This window comes from Argentina anserina, chromosome 2 (assembly GCF_933775445.1).
Source record: "Argentina anserina chromosome 2, drPotAnse1.1, whole genome shotgun sequence".
NCBI lineage: Eukaryota > Viridiplantae > Streptophyta > Magnoliopsida > Rosales > Rosaceae > Argentina > Argentina anserina.
The window spans coordinates 12,767,470-12,787,668 of record NC_065873.1 but is presented as its reverse complement, the minus strand read 5'-3'; the positions used below and the strand labels follow the sequence as shown (position 1 = coordinate 12,787,668).

Below are 20,199 nucleotides of genomic sequence, written 5' to 3'. Positions count from 1 at the left end.
CATGCTCATCTTAACGAAGATAGAAGAGGGGAAATAACTTTCTGAAGAATATGCTTCATTCTTTCATTAATTTCTCTTCTAGTGTTTTTATTTTTATTTTTCAATAGTAGTTCGATGAGTCTTTACTGAATAGTGGTTTGATTGATTCTTTACTAGAACCAAGTATAAAAACCAGTCATACTGCTGTGCGTCCTTGGCATATCACAATATGATTCATTGCATAGTGTTAGGGGCCGCACTTGTAAGGCCGCAAGCAACCTTGTCCAAGGTCATGAGTCATGCCTATGGCCGGTTGCTTGCGTGCTAGTGGCAGTATTGTAATTTATATTTTCTGTAATTTCCTTTTTTAAGTTGGCTCATGGTGGGAAGGTTCCATGTTTCCCCCTGCCAAGTCTAGTTTTGCAAAATATGCTATTATAGGGAGGGGTTCCTAGGCGGCGACGGTTGGCCTACGGAACTAGTATAGGTAAGCACATGTACTTGCGCCTCCCTTAACGTCTTACCATCAATAAAGAGAGGAATTATTCAATTATCTGCGCCCCGTGAGATCATTCTTGTTGCCTATCAAATTGTTCATGAGATTGCCCAACAACTATATAAACTGTGTTCTTGCTTGCCGCTAACACTATACTAATATCGTGTGCTTTCCATTGTCCCTTGCAAGGTACTCACTTGGCTTACTTGCTACTCGTTCATCGATTAGCAAGTGCCGCACGGTCTGCCTTTTGCTCTACAAAAGTCGGCCCGTGACAGCTGGTATCAGAGCCGGCTTGCCGGCTGTGCTTAAGACTCATACGATGGTGGGAAACATGACGAACGCGCAACGGTTCGATTTCTATGATCAACAACTCGGTGAACTTGCGGGAGTCCCTGATAGATTGATTGATATTACCTCCTTGTTGGATCGTGTCGATCTAGAGAAGTTGGCGACACGAGTGGAGGATCTTGAGGAGTTAAGGGACCGAGTGGTGGCCCTAGAGAAGGCAGAAGCTCCCAGGGGAGGAGCAGGGCCTAAGAAGGAACTTGAAAAACTGAAGGACCGAGTTGCGGCCCTAGAAAAAACAAGAGCTCCCGAGGGGGGAGGACATGATGATGAAGATAGAGGAGGTGCCTCGTTAGAGCAGTTGGGGGCCATGAGTGATGCCCTTGACACTTTACATGTGACTATGGACACCCTCGCTGAGGATGTCCGAGCCACCATTGATGCGTTCAAAACCGAGCTGTTGGAGATGAACACCAAGCTCAATCTTGTTGTTCGAGCGATGTCAAACCAACCTGTGACGGACTACAGGAAGGTCAAAATACCGGAACCTCAAGCTTACGGAGGGGCACGGGATGCCAAGGAGCTTGAGAACTTTCTATTTGATATGGAACAATACTTTCGAGCAGTAAAGCCTGATTCGGAAGAAGCGAAGGTAAACATGGCGACTATGTACTTGTTAGGAGATGCCAAGTTATGGTGGAGGACTAAATACAATGATATTCAAAGGAATGTTTGCTGCATTGAGACATGGGAGGATCTCAAGAAGGAACTCAAAACCCAATTCTTTCCTGAGAATGTCGATTATATTGCAAGAAGGCAATTGAGGGAGTTGAAACACACCAACAACATTAGAGATTTTGTGAGCAAATTCTCTATGATCATGCTCGACCTCCCCGACATGTCAGAGAAAGATCGGCTATTCTACTTCCTTGAAGGATTGAAGCCATGGGCTAGAACTGAGCTCCAAAGACAAAGGGTCCAAGATTTAGCCTCGGCCCAAGCAGCGGCAGAAAGGCTGACTGATTACACATTCGAAGAGAACTCTGCGAGGAAAACCTCATCCTTTTCGAATGTGAATATCAATAGAAATGCCAGACCGGGTCCGAGTAGAAGTGGGGGAGGAGAGTCAAGGTCCTCGAATTTTGGAGGGGGGGATAGAAGGGTTATTGGTGTCAGGGACACTGCCTCCTCCAAGCCAGCAGCCTCCACTGGGGTGTTTACTCCACGCCCATTCAGTTATACAGGCTTCACCCCAAGACCCATATCGTGCTTTCTATGCAAGGGACCTCATAGGGTGAATGAGTGCCCTCACAAGACCGCTTTGTCAGCATTACAAGCCCAAATCTCGGCCAAAGAAAATGAGGAACACCAAGAGGAAGTGGAAGAACCTAGCCACATGGGGGCATTAAAATTCCTTAATGCGGTAGAGAAACAGACCCCCATGCCAAAGAAGCCATTGCTAAAAGGCTTAATGTTTGTTGAAGGTAGCCTGAATGGGAAGAGAGCCAAGAGCGTGATGGTCGATACGGGTGCCACACACAACTTTGTGTCAGAAGCAGAGGCACGAAGGTTGGGGTTAAAAATCGAAAAAGATACGGGTCACCTGAAAGCAGTTAATTCCTCACCCTCACCCACAATTGGGGTATCTAAAGGCGTGCAACTGAAGTTGAGCAATTGGGAAGGAAAGACGGATTTGGTTGTCGTGCAGATAGACGACTTTGATGTAATCTTGGGGATGGAATTCATGTTGGAGAACAAAGCCATTCCCATACCCAATGCTCAAAACTTGTTGGTTATGGGGGAAAGGCCTTGTGTAGTGCCGGCAAAGCTTAGGCCACCGAGTGGACCTCGCCTCTTGTCGGCCATTCAATTCAAGAAGGGTGTGAAGCGCCAAGAGCCGACATATGTCATTGTCCCCCTGATAAAAGACAAAGTTGAGGAGGAGACGATTCCAAGGGAGATTAGGGGAGTGTTGGAAACTTACAAAGACATGATGCCATCAGAACTCCCCAAGGAATTACCACCAAGGAGGAATGTTGATCATGAGATCGAGTTGCTCCCTGGGGCCAAACCTCCTGCGAGGGCACCCTATCGAATGGCCCTTCCAGAACTAGTAGAGTTGAGGAAACAACTTGGGGAGCTGCTAGAGGCAGGGTTCATCCAGCCCTCCAAGTCTCCATTTGGTGCGCCGGTGCTATTTCAGAAAAAGCAAGATGGGACTTTGAGGTTGTGTGTGGACTACCGAGCTCTCAACAAGGTCACCGTGAGGAACAAGTATCCTATTCCATTGATACAAGACTTGTTCGACCAACTCAGTGGTGCCCAATATTTCACAAAGCTTGACCTTCGCTCGGGGTATCATCATGTCCGCATCGCAGAGGGAGATGAGTACAAGACTGCATGTGTCACTCGATATGGTGCCTTTGAATTCCTAGTGATGCCGTTCGGGTTGACTAACGCCCCTGCTACTTTCTGCACATTGATGAACCAAGTCCTTAGCGACTTATTAGACAAATTTGTGGTGGTGTATCTGGATGATATTGTGATCTATAGTCCCACATTAGAAGAGCACGTGGAACATTTGAAGCTGGTGTTTCAACGATTGCGGGAGAACAAATTGTATGTCAAGCGAGAAAAGTGTGCGTTCGCACAAAGTTCCATCAAATTCTTGGGACATGTCATAGAAAGGGGAAGAATCAGGATGGACATGGGAAAAGTAAGAGCTATTGAGGAGTGGCAGAGTCCCAAGAACGTGAAAGAACTGCGCTCCTTTCTTGGACTAGCCAATTACTACAGGCGGTTCATTGAAAATTATTCGGAGAAGACGACTCCCTTAACAGACCTTTTGAAGAAAGGAGTGGTGTGGAGTTGGAATGAAGGTTGCGAGGAAGCCTTCTTAAAGTTGAAGCAGGCAGTTATGGAGGACCCTGTCCTTGCCTTACCAGACTTGAGCAAGCCATTTGAAGTGCAAACCGATGCATCCGATTTTGCTCTAGGAGGTGTCTTACTGCAACAAGGACACCCGGTAGCCTATGAGAGCCACAAGCTCTCGCCCCCAGAAAGAAGATATTCTGCCCACGAGAAAGAGATGTTAGCCGTGATTCACTGCTTGAGGACTTGGCGACACTACTTGTTGGGGTCGAAGTTCCTAGTCAAGACTGACAACTCTGCAGTGAGATACTTCCTGACACACCCAAAGTTAACTCCAAAACAAGCTCGATGGCAAGAGTTCCTTGCGGAGTTCGATTTTGAGTTTGAGTACAAGGCAGGGCGCACCAATCAAGTTGCAGATGCCTTAAGTCGTAAAGCCGACCTGGCGGCCCTCCGTGTCTTGGCTACTATGTCTGGCAGTGTAGTAGCTACAAATATTAAGGCAAGGATCAAGGAGAATCTAGAGAAGGATCCCGTAGCTCAAGCCCTTGTCAAGATAGTGAAGGAAGGGAAAAGTCGCAGATTCTGGTTAGAAAATGACTTGTTGATGACAAAGGGGGGAAGAGTGTATGTCCCCCGGGCCGATGGGCTGCGAAGGATGCTCATGAGGGAGTGTCATGACACCTTGTGGGCGGGTCACCCAGGATGGCAAAGAACCCATGCCCTCCTCAAGCAGGGTTACTATTGGCCTCAAATGCGAGATGATGTGATGGAGTACACCAAGACTTGCTTGACCTGCCAACAAGACAAAGTGGAGCGGCAAAAGACTCCAGGGTTGCTAGAACCACTATCAGTACCTAGCCGACCATGGGAAAGTGTCTCTTTAGATTTCATCACCAACTTACCCAAGGTTGGAGAGTTATCCGGCATCCTTGTAGTGGTTGACAGGTTCTCAAAGTATGCAACTTTTGTGCCAACCCCAAAGCATTGCTCGGCCGAAGACACCGCGGCCCTCTTCTTCAAACATGTGGTGAAGTATTGGGGAGTACCGCAAAATGTTGTCAGTGACAGAGATACCAGATTTACAGGGTCATTCTGGACAGAGCTGTTCAACCTACTGGGGTCAGAACTCAACATCTCTTCCAGTTATCACCCCCAAACAGATGGACAAACTGAACGATTCAACTCAATGCTGGAAGAGTACCTGAGGCACTTTGTCCAAGCAAACCAGAAGAACTGGGTGGAGTTGCTAGATGTAGCACAATTTTGTTTCAACTCGAAGAAGAGTTCAGCCACCAACAAGAGTGCCTTCGAGATAGTTAACGGCCAACAACCACTCCTACCGCACACCGTGCAGGAGGTGTACATGGGCAACAATCCCCGTGCTTTCAACTTCACCAAAGAGTGGAAGGCCAACGCTGAGATTGCTCAAGCTTACTTAGAGAAGGCAGCAGGGAGGATGAAGAAATGGGCAGATCAAGGCCGGCAACCTAAAGCCTTCCAGGAAGGGGACATGGTGCTTGTCAAGCTTCTCCCTGAACAGCTCAGATTCCTCCGTTCCAAAGATAAGCGATTGTTCAGGAAATATGAAGGCCCACTTCCTGTCATCTCAAAAGTAGGGAAGTGTTCATACAAGATCGCCATACCACCGTGGATGAAAGTTCACCCAGTGTTCCATGTTAGCAACCTCAAGCCGCACCATCCCGACAAGGAAGACCAAGTCCGCAACAAGCCTGCTAGAGAGCCTGTGGAGATCAGATCAAGCAAGCCAAAGGAGGTCGAGGAGATTTTAGCTGAAAGAGTTGTTAGCACGTTCAAGAGTCAGGGGCGAAACCAACCAGTTCAAGAGCGACCACGCCAGCAGTACTTGGTGAAGTGGAAGGGGTTTGGAGATGAAGAAGTAAGCTGGGAGAATGTGGAGGCACTGAAGAAGTTCAAGCAGAAGATTGAAGACTTCAACTCTAAGGCAGTCGTCGAGAGCTCCGACAGCTTTAGTGGGGGAGGATGTTAGGGGCCGCACTTGTAAGGCCGCAAGCAACCTTGTCCAAGGTCATGAGTCATGCCTATGGCCGGTTGCTTGCGTGCTAGTGGCAGTATTGTAATTTATATTTTCTGTAATTTCCTTTTTTAAGTTGGCTCATGGTGGGAAGGTTCCATGTTTCCCCCTGCCAAGTCTAGTTTTGCAAAATATGCTATTATAGGGAGGGGTTCCTAGGCGGCGACGGTTGGCCTACAGAACTAGTATAGGTAAACACATGTACTTGCGCCTCCCTTAACGTCTTACCATCAATAAAGAGAGGAATTATTCAATTATCTGCGCCCCGTGAGATCATTCTTGTTGCCTATCAAATTGTTCATGAGATTGCCCAACAACTATATAAACTGTGTTCTTGCTTGCCGCTAACACTATACTAATATTGTGTGCTTTCCATTGTCCCTTGCAAGGTACTCACTTGGCTTACTTGCTACTCGTTCATCGATTAGCAAGTGCCGCACGGTCTGCCTTTTGCTCTACAAAAGTCGGCCCGTGACACATAGCAAGAAGTATGCCAAACATAGAGAAAGTTGTCAAGGTAGTGTGAAACCTTTAGCGTAGTTCTGAGCGTGGTCTGGTTGTGCTGTCTGATTTGAAGGGCTTGCCATTGTTGTATATCCAGAAACTTCGAACTCCATCTTTGTAGCTGTATCGGTCATCAAGGGGTTCGTTATATGGTTTTTGTAGGTCAAAGTTGTCATTTGTTAATGGCACAAGGGTGAACCCATCTGTAGGATCAGCGCTACAGAGATGGTGGTTGAAGAAGCTCAGTAAGAGCAAACATAGAAACTTATAGTAGAAGGAATGCATTTCGAACCAGTATGGGAATTGGAGCTGTATGAAATGGATAATAACCTGGAACATGAGCAGGCCTATTTATAGAGTTAGCAGCAACATGATGTATAGTTGCTTTCATGTATTGGTTCTTGGTCTTTTGCTAATACTACTACGCAAGGAGAAATTTATGTAAGTCATTTGAGCTTGACACTTCACATAAATTAATGAGACTTTCCTATCAAACTTCTTTTTTATTGAGAAATCATTAACAAATCATGAATCCTATATGGCTATCATTGTAAACTTATTGTGTCTGTTACCTACTTACCTTGTTGGATCATCAAATCCAGCCCTAGCATTCACTTTCATTTCATCTCAACGTTCTCTTTACATTAAAGATGGAGCCAAACTAGCTAGTCGTGCTGAAAGAGCAGTCTCTCAGTTTTCAATTCCCTTTGTCTCAGTCAAAAATTCCACAGCTCCAGTTCACATTCTTCCTTTAGTTTTATCATATTATAATAGCAGGAAATATAATGATATTGAATGGCTAAGAATCAAATACGAGAAATGAAATGAAGAGTCATTAACCTTGTTACAGTACATGTAGTTGCATATATATCTTGTACTCATGCAATGCAACTGGTAGTGTTGTCATAAAGTGAACAACTAGGTAAACCATGTTGCTAAGCTTTGTACGAATCAAAATGTCAAAGGATAATCACTTGCTATTCCTTCCATTTCAACATGCAGCATTTCGAAAGAGAAGTGTCGCAATAGAAAACGTATATAACAGACTCTAGTGCAATATATACCAATATTTTAAGAGAAGACATTGATATTTTGTATATACACCCATTATTGGAAAACTTGGACAACTACCACAGTGTCAGAAGTACATTTCACGTATGAACTGTATTTCAGTTCCTAATATAATTACTTCATAGATACGTTGCAGGGTAACATTATATTTATCTTACACTCCATCACCATTGATCGCACTTCTCGTGTACTCTTGAAACCCTTTATGTTTCTCCTTCTCATATTTTTTTAAGGAACCCTATACGAATCATTTATTGGAGAGAAAATTAGAGAAAACCCCAATGTAGGAGACTCATTTTAAGATAAACCTACACATTTAATTTACACCCAATTCATATTTTAAACCTTCCATATAAACTATATATTTGTAATTAATATTTTTACCAAGTCTAATTTGCTCTTTAGCATCTTTTTATTTGAATTTGAAATTCTTCACTAAACTTAAATCTTATTAACTCTATTTCAATCAATTGCATCCATTAATTTATCTTAATTTAGTGACTTGAGCATATATTTAGTCATTACAAAACTATTTCATTGGAAACAAAAATTTGTAGTTCTTGATCTCATTAGTATGCATATTCCTTCCAATAGTGTAAAATTGAGAGAATTTGATATGAAGATGGAGAGATATGCTTTGAAGAAATGATGAGGTTGACTATGTATACGGTACTTTCCACCATTTCGCCGAGTGATAGTTGAGGAAATGTTTTGAATAATACAAGATGAGTCATGGATTCTACAAACATGTTTACACTGTGTTTTTTATCATAAGGTACATATATTGTTATTAGATTACTTTGTCTAATATTTAGGTATACATCGTCATCTTTTAAACAAATCTCTAGTATAGTTTACTAATAAATCACACAACTATGCGACTCTAAACCAATATACATTTTGTCAAGATATTAAGAAAAACCCAAAGGATTAGAGTTACTTTTTGAATAAATAACTTACCTATATAGTAAAAATAGATAACTTACCAATTTAATATAGTAAAATATAATAAAATCTTGCAACCAAGGGGGGGGACGTAGAACCTGAACCTCGTGCTACATAAACATCACCACATATATTCTCGTAGAGAACGTCCTGAATGATAGCAGAAGTCTCATCTAACCAAACAATATCAATATTAGACTTACAAACAAGGTGAGTTAATCTATCCGCCACACCATTTACTTCACGGAAGATATGTCTAATTCTAACTGATCTAAAAGCAGAAAAATAATGCTTATAGTAATCTAGAATATGACTCACCTCCGAAAAATTCACCTATGAACTAGCAAGGGTAGCAACAAGAATGGCTGAATCGCTTTTAATGTCAATCTTAAACCAACCTTGGTGAATCCCAAGGCGTAAGCCAGCTCTACACGCCTTCACTTCCATATTAAGAACCAAGTGTGCATGTACAACATACTTTGCAAGTGCATCAATTCCCACACCACCACAACCAAACTCATATAAGAATGCTCCATCAATATTTATTTTCAATATTTATTTTCAGTCTACCCCGCGGAGGGAACATTTTATAATTTAGGCATATGTAAGTAAAAAGGAAAGGCATTTGATTTAAGATTTTGATGTAGCATACTATAGATTTATATTGGAAGCCTCATGGTAAAAAATTTAATAAAAAAGAAACATATTATAACTTCCGCACTATGTTGCATGTGGTTCTTCTTGACTCTTAGATATAAAATTCATTTACATACTTGGACCAGTTCCTACTTCTTATAGATAAAAACCAAGTTCCTACTTGTCACAGTTTGAGAGAGAACTTTTTTAGAAGCAATTTGCAACAGAGCATGGTCTTTCGGTATTTTATTCTTAAATACATATTGATTGGTTTTTAGTGATTTTATTGAATCCTTTCTTGAAACATTTCCTCAATTCGATGAAAGGTATGTACAGTATATGGACTATGAATGTATATACCAAAATTCGTAGACTTGTATATATACTGAATTATATGAGGGTTTTTTTAGTACTTCTATTGAAATCTATAGTTTATACATTCATACATACAAAGATGAAATAGCCTATATATAACACCATTTTCAGCTACTGATTGGAAATACTGTAATATTCCCATCATTTTTTATAAAGTTTGATCTCCTTCCACCTTGATTCCATGTAGTTACTGGAATTAAATGGTGCAGCATACACACCACATTTGAAGTAGAGGTCTCCCGGTCCCTGATCTTTCACCACAAACTTCTTAACACCGTCAATAAAAACTATGACCTTCCCTTTGTCAACATTGTGGATTATGTTTACTCTAAACCACTTATCATAGAGATCAGTATCAACTAAGTTGTATCTATAGTATCTGAGATCTCCACCATCTCCTTCATACATCCTTAATTGTAGGGTTGTAGCTCCCTCACTTGCACCATGAATTTGCACTATCGTAACCCCAGAAGTACCACTTGGCACATACGCATAGCCTTCAAATTGCCAGATCCCAGACGAGTAGTCATGTCCCTGCAAGCAAAACCAAGGATGCAGTTGACTTGTTACAATGTATTGGTGTTTACCTTGAAGCGAAAGTTGATCGAAATGTGACTTTAGTTTTGCTTGTGGAACATGCCATGCTATGCTTTCCAATTATTCCATGCATATATATTCAAAAGGTTTAACAGTGCATATATACATTGAGAAAGCGAGAGATGTAGTCATGTAGATACCTACCGATATGCGTAGTTCTGACCGTGGTCTGGTTGGGCTATCTGCGCTGTAGGGCTTGTCATTGTTGTAGATCCAGAAACTTCGGACTCCATCTTTGTAACTATAACGATCATGAAGAGGTTCATTATATGGTTTTTGCAGCTTAAAGTTGTCTTCTGTTAATGGCACAAGGGTGAAGCCATCAGTTGGATCAGCACTAGAAAGATAGTGGCCTTCAAAGAAGCTCAGAATGAGGAAACACAACAATTTGCAGTAAAAGGAATTCATTTAGGCAACTTTTAATAGCCAATATGGAATGTGCGGTGATTAACTAGAACATAATGAGCTCTTTTTATAGAAATAATATTACATTGTTGCTTTCATTATTTCATTATTGTTCTTCTGCAACTTGAAAAAGGTCTAACAGTTGGACTTCTATGTAGGTCTTATATGAGACATATACTAATGTCGACTTGGTTTAGTTTCTAGTGAACCTTCTGTCAAGTAATCTTAGGATTGTTACCTTGTCTGATCATCAAGCCCAAACCTACCATTCATTTTCACTCTCTAAATTGAGAATATTCTCTTTTGATTTCTGATGGATAGCACAAATAAGTTGAAAGAGGAGCTCATGTCAAGCCAAAACAGCAGCCTCCCATTTTGCTATCAGTTGATACAATTATGGGCCGGGAGGAGTACTTCATCCGAATGTGATTGTAAATGTCAATATAATAACAAATCATGACAGAATTGCGACTGTTAACAAATTCTGAATTTATGGCGATCCTATTCTTGCCTCTGCAAAGCACATCGGAATCTCAAATGTTATGCATGTGTTCAGAAGCTTTTGGCCTTAGAGCAGGCCTAGTTGCAGCGCTCTACCATGGTGATCTCAAGATAAAAGTTGAAGGCGACTCCAAGATATGAGATTCAATTAATAACAAATGCACTGTTCCGTAGAAAATCAAATCTCTAAGTGTTGCTATAACATCATTTAACGTCTTACTTGTTTTCATATGTGTTGTTGTTGCACCCTTGAGACGTCATATGTTTTGTTCTTTTGTGTTATCTTAGTATCAACAAGCCAATGGATATCAAAAGGTTTGTATTACTTCTATGCAGCTGAAATTACACATATATGTTGTCCTTGTCTCTTTAAGATAATACATTCCAAATAGAATATTGCTTGCGTGCAGTTTCATAAAAATCCGAGAATTAATCATCATAAAATTCTTTGTGATAGTAGTTTACATTCCATGGTATATATGATCCTTGCAACACAAAAGCGTCATAAAGTACTACAAGTAGGAGTTGTACACAAAAGGTAACCAACTAAACAACTTGCACATGCATCAAATTAAAATAGCTCGCAAAAGGCACAGTCCCGGCCATGTCAAAACATACTTGTAGCAAGCTAAGTACTACTGATCATGATTACTAAACATACTTATTATCCTTGAACTTGAAAACATACTTTGCCCACTCTGCACGCAGACCATGAATATCCTCCATAGTGTAATAGTTATTTTCCGAACAAGCCACTGCAATTAAGAACAACAAGGACATATATATGTATATATAAGCTAAGCTGCATGTATATCACAACTGAATTAGTTTAAAGAGAACATGCCAAGGATCAATGATTATCAGCACATTATATTACCTTATCAGGCCAATCTTGGTTTTTGTCCTCTACAATCTCCTTCATGTAAAGCATCACGAAAATCCTACATGACTTTTCACCCACCTGCTCTGGAATTCCCTGCATTTATTGGAAGTCAATTACATTACGAACAGTACATTTATGGATTCCAAGAAGAGATTTCGTGTGTGATGAAGTGAAATCAAATTCCCAAGCATTCACAGAAACAACAATCCAATCAACATAGTAATTCACAGAGATATTTACCACAAAACAACACAACTTCCATGAGAAATTAGTTTCATTACTTAAAATATTGATCAGCTACAAAGTATCAACTATAAATTGTAGAAATACCATGGAATACAAGCAAGGGATAATTAGAGATCAAGAAGGGCACACTTATTGCACAATTTCTCCACAGAATATCCTTGCGGCCTTTTTTGGAATGACATTTACTTTTTCCATTTTGATGGAGCTTCAAAATCAAGATAGTACAATATTATCAAAATAAACCATGCAATCTCACATATATGTGCTTACTAATGCATATAAAAAGAGTTGAAGAGATGCACTTACTAATTTACGACTTTTTCCCAATCAGGCGTGGAAACATCCGGACGACTTGTTCAACCCATATTGCTTCACCACCAGGATGAATATAATTACAGTGCTCATCACCGACTAAATCATCAAAAGACTCGACTGATGACATTGTTGCCTTAAAAGACTATTTTCCCACTTCGATGTCAACTAACTCCTCATCTGATTCAGCCCCATGGTAGTCTCTATCAGGTAGCCTTACTACCACTGACCACTGACCACTGAGCATCGATAGGATCTTCAATGTAAAATATTTTCTTAACATGAGTAGCTAAGACAAAAGCATCATTAAGATGCCCTACCCTGTTCGGATTTACCAATGTGAACCCTAGTTCATCCACCTTGATGCCCCTAGCATTCTCAACCCAATAAAATTTAAACAACGGAACCCTAAACTTGTAGTAGTCCACCTCCCATATATGTTGAATAACACCATAGAAGTCCTCCACTGTATTGACATGATTTTTGTCCTTCGCACTCGAAACCAGCATTACATCAGCAATCAAAAGAACTCCAATGTTTTGAACTGAGCGCATATTGTCCCGGTTCTTAGTGTAGCACTCAACACAATTGACTCAATATCCACTAAAGGTCGATACTACGTTATTTGGGCCTGCCGCCATCCACCTAATTGTTTCTTAAACATTATTGTCTTCCACTTGCAGATCATTTGAAACTTACAAATTGAGTGAGACAAATCAATCAATAACACATATCCCCCGTTTTAAGTACAAATATATATACTGATCGTTAAGGACGTACGTACCCTCTCTTTCAACCAAGTAGCAAAGTTCTGGTTTTGCTTATTCTTTGCACTTCTCATTTTTCGCAATCCTTGGATTTTCCCGCTTCAACAATTCCATATGTTCACTGAACATCAAAAACACAAAGTTCAACAATTTAAATAGAAGAACAATGAACAAATTGACTTAGTTGTGAACTTTGGATAATTAAAACTCGAAAACTTATATGAGATAAGGCTGCACCTCCTCAGTATTTTGCAGTATACACAGTTGTGCTTGATGCATCTCCTTGCCATATACATATATCATTGTAAGAGCTGACAAGGGATTGGAGGCATTACGAACTTTTGGTTTGGAACTTTCAGGAATTCCCGCAGTAGAAACATCACCAAGCATGCGCTTAGCACACAACTCAACTGCCTCTTCGACAATATAGCACTTAGTTATGCATCCCTCTAGATGCCTTCAATTTCTGACCCACCCTTTAAACACTTTCATGTACCTCACGAAAGGGTACATCCACTGAAAAAATAGAGGACCGCATAGCTGAACTTCTCTCACAAGATGCACAGTTAAGTGGATCATAATGTCGAAAAAGGAAGGCTGGAAGTACTTCTCTAGTAAGCAAACAGTCACCACTAAATCTTGTTACATTTTCTCTAGCTTCCCAATGTCGATCACCTTAGCACAAATTGCCTTAAAGAAAGGGCAGAAGCGAATAATGGCATATCTTAATGGCTTCTCAAGAACAAAACGTAAAGAAACGGGAAGAAGAATATGCAAGATAGTGTGACAATCATGTGACTTGAGTCTAGAAAGTTTCAGCTCCTCCATAGATACAAGATTCCTCAAATTTGAAGAAAATCCAGTTGGAACTTTCATTCCGAAGAAAGAACCGCAAAACACTTTTTTTTCTTCAACATCAAGTTCCAACTGGCCAAAGGTAATTTATTCTTTTTACCATCGGCTTGGGGGTGCAAACCAGGCCTAATCTTCATTTCCTTCATGTCTAAACACGCTGCAAGGTCATCCTTTGTGTTCTCTTCAAGGTTCAGTAATGTACCAAGAATTGCCTCAGCAATGTTCTTCTCAATATGCATGACATCGAGAATGTGTCGGACTAGAACGTACATCAATAATCAAGCTGAAAGAAAACAGACTTCTTCTTGCAGCAAGGTCTAGGTTGGTCTTTACCACACTTCAAAAGGGGTTTGCTTTTCCCAAACTCAACAATCTGACCATGTACTCTAGCCAGCACCTCTTCTCCGGTCAATGGTACAGAAGTAAGGTCTTCCTCTATAGTGTTGTCAAATGCAGCAGCTTGCCTCCTATACGGATGATGTCTAGTAAGGAACCGGCGATGCCTCATGTAAGCCTGCTTCTTACCTTTCTTTAACCTATAAGGTTTGGTTTGGTCAAGGCATATTGGACATGCACTGTATCCTTTAACGACACTACTAGAAAAGTTTCCATATGCGGGAAGGTCATTGATAGTCCAAAGAAGCATCGCTCTCATATTGAAGTACTCCCCTCTATGTGCATCGAATACTCCATCAACTTCATCCCATAACTTCTTCAAATCATCTACTAAAGGCTGCAAGTAGACATCGATATCGTTACCCAGCTGCTTCGGTCCCGATATTAACAAAATCAACATCATAAACTTCCTCTTCATACAAAGCCATGGAGGAAGGTTATATGTGACCAATATAATTGGCCAACACGAATACTTGCTAGAAAGAGAACTATGATGGTTAAACTTGTCCGAAGACAAGGCTAATCTAATGTTCCTAGGCTCCACACTAAAATTAGGATATTTTTGGTATAATACTCCTTAAGTAGGGGAATCAACTGGGTGCCTCAGCAACCCATCTTTTTTTCTGCCCCAGTCATGCCAAGTGAGATTTTTAGCAGTTTTACTTGATGCATATATCCGTTTGAATCTAGGGATTGGTGGAAGGTACAATAAAACCTTCGCAGGTATTCCTCCTCTCTTAGTATTATCCTCTCTCAATTTCCACCTTGACATACCACATTTGTCACACTTTTTAGCGTCTGCATAATCATTTCTATACAAGATACAATCATTAGGACATGCATGAATTTTGGGGTACTCCATCCCTAAAACACTAAGTGTCTTTTTAGCATCATACACAGATAAAGGGATTTGATTCCCTTCAGGAAGTAGACCCTTAATCATTTCTAGCATATCAGAATAGTAAGAATCAGTCATTCGATGCTTTCCTTTCAAATTGAAGGTCTGAATTAGACCATTCAGCTTGGTTGTATGGGTACAACCAGGGTACAAAGGTTGAGCCCCATCCTCTACGTACCTCAAAAACTCATTAGAGTCTTCCGACATCTCCTCCTCATCATCCTCACTTTCTCCGATTTCTACATCATACTCCCCTGTCCCAGGTTCCCAAATCACACTTTCTACTGAGTTGACTCTACTCTCATTTGGAGGTGCTATGGACTTCTTCTCGTGCCACCTCCATAGCTTATAACTCCGGTTAATACCATTCCAAAATATATGATCCTTAATGACTCCAACAGAAAATTCCTTTGTGTTACAACAACTTAAGCAAGGACAAGAAATTCTATTTTTGTTAACCGCATTAGACTCAGCAAACTTTAGAAACTCCTCTAATCCTAAATCAAACGTCATGGACCTTCTATCAGCGTCCATCCATAACTTATCCATCTTTAAGAAAAATAAAAAACATGTATTAAGAACAACAAACAATCCTAAACAGTTACAACAAACCATCAATATAAGCCATATATATGTACCAACAATATATACCAACAACATAGCACAAATAATCTATATATGTACAAAGCAACAAATATACCAACACAACACAAACTACATGCATATACCAACAAATATATCAACATATTGATCTTATATACCAACAACTAGAACATGAAGACTCACTAGTGGACTAGCAAACCAGTGAACTTCCAACAATAGCTCTCTTGGCAAATTCTTCCCTGCAAAAGAAACCCAATCAAAATTTAGAAGATAACCCAATCGAAAATCTCCAAATTTATTTCAAGCAATGAAACAACAAAACCCATTGAAATCTCAAACCGAAATCTCAAAATCACCAAATTCCAAGTCGAAACTACTTACCCAGAGCTGAGAGAACAAAGAGATTGAGAGCCGAAAGAAGAGAGAAATCGAGAGCCAAGAGATAGAGAGATTGAGGTAATGTTTTCAAATTTTCAACAAAGAGAGACACATAGAGAATAAGATCGACAGAGTTGAGAGAGAATGAGAGTGTTTCGCCAAATTGAAAGCGGCGCGCAGATTCTAGATAGGGCAAACCAAAACTATGCCGCGTGTTAATTTTATTGAAATTTTAAGTCAACAATATGTGTACACGGCCTGATCGAGCGCGCGGCAATTTTAGGAGAGAGTCATCAAATAAACTTAGCGCGCTCTGATCCGATCCAAAATTGGGCCAATTTTAACACAAACTAGGCGACCTATAAATATCGTCCCTTCTAGCCTAAAAGTATGTATATATACTTAGTTCTAGGGAAACATATAAATGTCCTCAAACTAACAACATTCATATTTAGTAAACTATATATATATATATATATATGTGTGTGTATCTTTGCCTCCAAATTAAGCTGCACACTCAGACGACATATAATTGCGGCCTTATTGTTGCTTCATTTTTTTGGTCAACTTAGAATCCCTCTAGAATTAAGGCAAAACCTCACACGACATATATAAGTCGCCTAAATATTACCCTCTTTTCAGAATAAAGAACTTTAAATTTCTGACCCTATTCAGATGACATATAATACAATATATGTCACTCCAAACCTCCGAACAACACTTAACCCGAAATATGTCGCCCGATATGTGTCGTATATAGACATTATTGGCATAGTGGTAATTTCGTTTTCATTAGAGAAGTTTTAAATACACTCCCTATGTCTCTCAATACACACCCGGTTATGGTTTCATTTCATTATAATTTATAATACATTTTTAATATTATTTCTCACATAACAATTATACTATATATATTATAAAAGTTATTAAAACAAGCTTAATAAATGAGCCGAGCTTTTAACGAGCTCGAGCTAAACGAGTCGAACGAGCCGAATACTTGTTGTTCAAGCTCGGCTCATTTTCAAGGTCGGGATTAATATTGAGCTCAAGTTTGGCTCATTTCTTTACGAGTTCGAGCCGAACGGGCTAAAATCGAGCCGAACACAAATCAAACATGAGCGGCTCGAGCCTATTTACAGCCCTAATAGCAGAGTTGACACGTTGGGTTACAAGACTTCACTACTAAATAATAAATTCATATATGATGTCAAACGTTTTTAGCAGAAAACGTAAAAGATTTGAAAAGAATCTATGTTACTTAAATTATAATTATATCAAATAATATAATATTTCATGATATATAGATAAAGGGTAACTTTGGTATTTTTGAGTGTGCATTTAGAGAAAAATTAATATGAAATTTTAGATTTGTAGTGTATTAAAAAGTGGGTGTGTATTTTGGATGTGTGTATTTAAAACTTCTCTTTTCATTATCGAAAAAAATAAATAAATTCTGAATTTGACAATGCAGAGTAGGTTGTAAATCATAATCATCCGGTTTTGTAATGTAAACTAGTATCTTAAAAGTCGACAAGACTGGCATTAGATAAACTCATGTAGTTAATTAGACTTTTCTTTTTTTGATCAGGTAAACAATTAAAATACTAGTTTAAGTTTGTTGTGGGTCAAACTCATGACCTCCTATTTAAATAGGGGGCATCTATGCCACTAGACCAAATAGTATTGGGCTGATAATTAAATTTTGGGAATATATTTTATAATTAACTCAAATATATCAAGGATAATCTCATAATCACAACTAGAAAATTTTGAAAAATACAATTTAAATTCAATGTTGTGAACAACTATAAAATAACCTCAATTACATTGATTTGTTTTACCGTAATAGTGTATCAAAAATTGAGTTCAAAATGCAACTTAGTCAACATAAATAATACATCATCAATGTTTGCAAAAATAATAACATAATTTGGATAATGTAAAATTCACTTATTCCTCACCAAAATAAAATGGTACAACTTGGTGATCCTTCGACAATAAGCTCTTACAACCCGCTAACTCCCACCTGCAGGTCTATCCCCTACACTATTGGTTGGTGCACCGGGATTGTAAACACAAACCCGGTAAGCTTTACAGCTCATATGAGTAAATCAAACAATTATATAATTTCACCGTTAGTCACATCAGCAAGTGTCATAACCAATTATACATTTGAATTCAATTTCCACAAATGCAGAAGAAAACATAACAAATAACTCTTTTTAACAAGTGAACTCATAAGACCCAAGTAACCCCACCAGGTTACCCCTTATGCAATGCATGACAGACAGACTAAAGTTTTAACTGATCGTAACCAATCATTTGGCCAAAGACTTGGTTCCCGATTTAATTGCCATCACCAGGTCCGAAGACCAGAAAACGTTTTAATAAGACTCAAATGTTAAAAAAAACATGTACAATATAATCAATCCACCCATGGTAATATTGTACAAAACCAAGCGACTCTCACAATATCACAAATGAACAAGTCATACAATAAACCAATTTACTAGAAGGTACATTTTCTTCCTTTCCGGTCTCATCACCAACAATATCAAATAATCAAACTCAATAAACTAAATTACCAGAAGGTACATTTTCTTTCCTTTTGGTCCCTTCCGCCACAATAATAATAATCACAATATCAATATATCTCACATATGATAAAATGAGATGATAACATTATATAATATAACAATATATATATATATGTATATTACGAATACCATTAAATACACACACACACATATATATATATATATCACTATACTATACCAATAACTAAAATGTAACATCAACGTTGTGAGATTTACTCACCTTATACTCCGCTTTGCAACATCTACAATGTCAAGTGAGACTCACTCACTTGCTTCGTCAGTCACCTAAGTGACATAAATTTCACTAAGTAAAGAGTAAACAAAGGCAAGTCAATTAATCTAACTCTCTTTTTAAAAAATCCCTAAAACCCTTGTCAACTTCCAACCCTTACTACTCTTACCCTGACCACGACCTAAGGCTAAGGTTTGTCAAACTCACAAACATGAATTTCAACAATTTCAAACAAAACAAGTGAACCAAACATATACTAAATATACTTCACTTGTTAAAACACAATAAAGCAATAGTTCTACCTCCTCAATATGACACACAGAGCACAAAAATGCACCCGGACCTCACAACTGAACTAAAATTTCTTCCAAAACAGTAAAACATGTTGCTAGCCAAACACACCACCAACCAACCCATACGCCTCAAATTTTCATACCCTCACTACCTCTAACCCATTCCTAACCAATAAAAATAATCTAATTTGAACTAGAATTTTGAAATTACCAAGCAATGAACCACTCCAACCCGAGCTTGAAATTTATGTCCCAAACTCTCCTCTTTGCTTCAAACGGCTTGAGCCACTTTCTTGGTTCGACACAAAGCTCATACATGACGCAACTCCACTACTACCAAGCTCGAAAACAGTCGGAAAGCTACCGGAGATGCAGGTGAAATCTCTCCCCCGACGCAATAGCTGTAGGCTTGGGTTGCTGCCCCAAACGACTTCCTAAAATCATACATCTCAAACCAGGGACAACAAGTGCTAGATTGCAAGTGGCCTCAAGCCCCAAACTTGCCGACGACCGAGAGTGCCATGGCAACGAAAGATGCAGATACTTCTAGGTGCAACTGCGGCTGCTAGACGGTGAGGAATAGTGTGCCACTACCCCAGACACGAAGAGGCCGACCGTGTGGTTCCAACAAGCCCGGTGGCAACTTGATTGACAGTCAGATGAGTGAGATTGAAGAGAGAGAAGTTTCAGCGTCAAAATGAAGAGGAATGGATGATGAACAGTGCATGTGCGGCTGTTCCAAATAATGGTTTCTGATTTTTGCAAATAGGGTTTCCAATTTTCTCCTTTTATACCCCTTTAAAAATTAGAAACTAAACTTTGTTTGCTAACAGCTTCCACGTACGATACCCGAATTAAGCATGCCGCATGTCTACGAACTCGTATCGACGAACTTTACGACTATTGTGAAGAGAGTTTTTGAAAATGAGCGAAGCATCAAAAGACAACTCTTGAGCCTTTAGAAACTTAATTGTTTTCAAGCTTTTGATTTCTCGAAATTGAACCGACTTCGAAT

The 20,199-nt window shown here is 39.5% G+C and overlaps 2 protein-coding genes across 2 annotated transcripts; both read right to left on the bottom strand.

The window, feature by feature from the left end:
- Nucleotides 1-9,237: 9,237 nt before the first annotated feature.
- LOC126784791 (citrate-binding protein-like) lies at nucleotides 9,238-10,235 on the bottom strand. Its single transcript, XM_050510303.1, has 2 exons — nucleotides 9,963-10,235; nucleotides 9,238-9,755 (listed from the first exon to the last, which is right to left on the bottom strand). Exons 1-2 carry the CDS (start codon nucleotides 10,224-10,226, stop codon nucleotides 9,363-9,365), a joined length of 657 nt encoding a protein of 218 aa, XP_050366260.1. The 5' UTR covers nucleotides 10,227-10,235; the 3' UTR covers nucleotides 9,238-9,362.
- Nucleotides 10,236-14,058: 3,823 nt separating this feature from the next.
- Nucleotides 14,059-19,502, bottom strand: LOC126783970 (uncharacterized). Its single transcript, XM_050509492.1, has 4 exons — nucleotides 19,396-19,502; nucleotides 15,884-15,923; nucleotides 14,899-15,630; nucleotides 14,059-14,550 (listed from the first exon to the last, which is right to left on the bottom strand). The coding sequence occupies exons 1-4, from the start codon at nucleotides 19,500-19,502 to the stop codon at nucleotides 14,059-14,061; spliced, it is 1,371 nt and encodes a 456-aa protein (XP_050365449.1).
- Nucleotides 19,503-20,199: the final 697 nt, after the last annotated feature.

Bases quoted from the DNA above. Each gene is read 5' to 3' on its own strand.
- LOC126784791 (XM_050510303.1), bottom strand. From the start codon at position 10,226: ATGAATTCCTTTTACTGCAAATTGTTGTGTTTCCTCATTCTGAGCTTC. The intron at 9,756-9,962 runs GTAGGTATCTAC...TTTTGCTTGCAG, and splicing joins GGTCAGAACTACGCATATCG to GGACATGACTACTCGTCTGG.
- LOC126783970 (XM_050509492.1), bottom strand. From the start codon at position 19,502: ATGTATGAGCTTTGTGTCGAACCAAGAAAGTGGCTCAAGCCGTTTGAA. The intron at 15,631-15,883 runs GTTTGCTAGTCC...TTTTTCTTAAAG, and splicing joins CTATTGTTGGAAGTTCACTG to ATGGATAAGTTATGGATGGA. The intron at 14,551-14,898 runs GTTTTATTGTAC...GGACCGAAGCAG, and splicing joins GAGGAGGAATACCTGCGAAG to CTGGGTAACGATATCGATGT.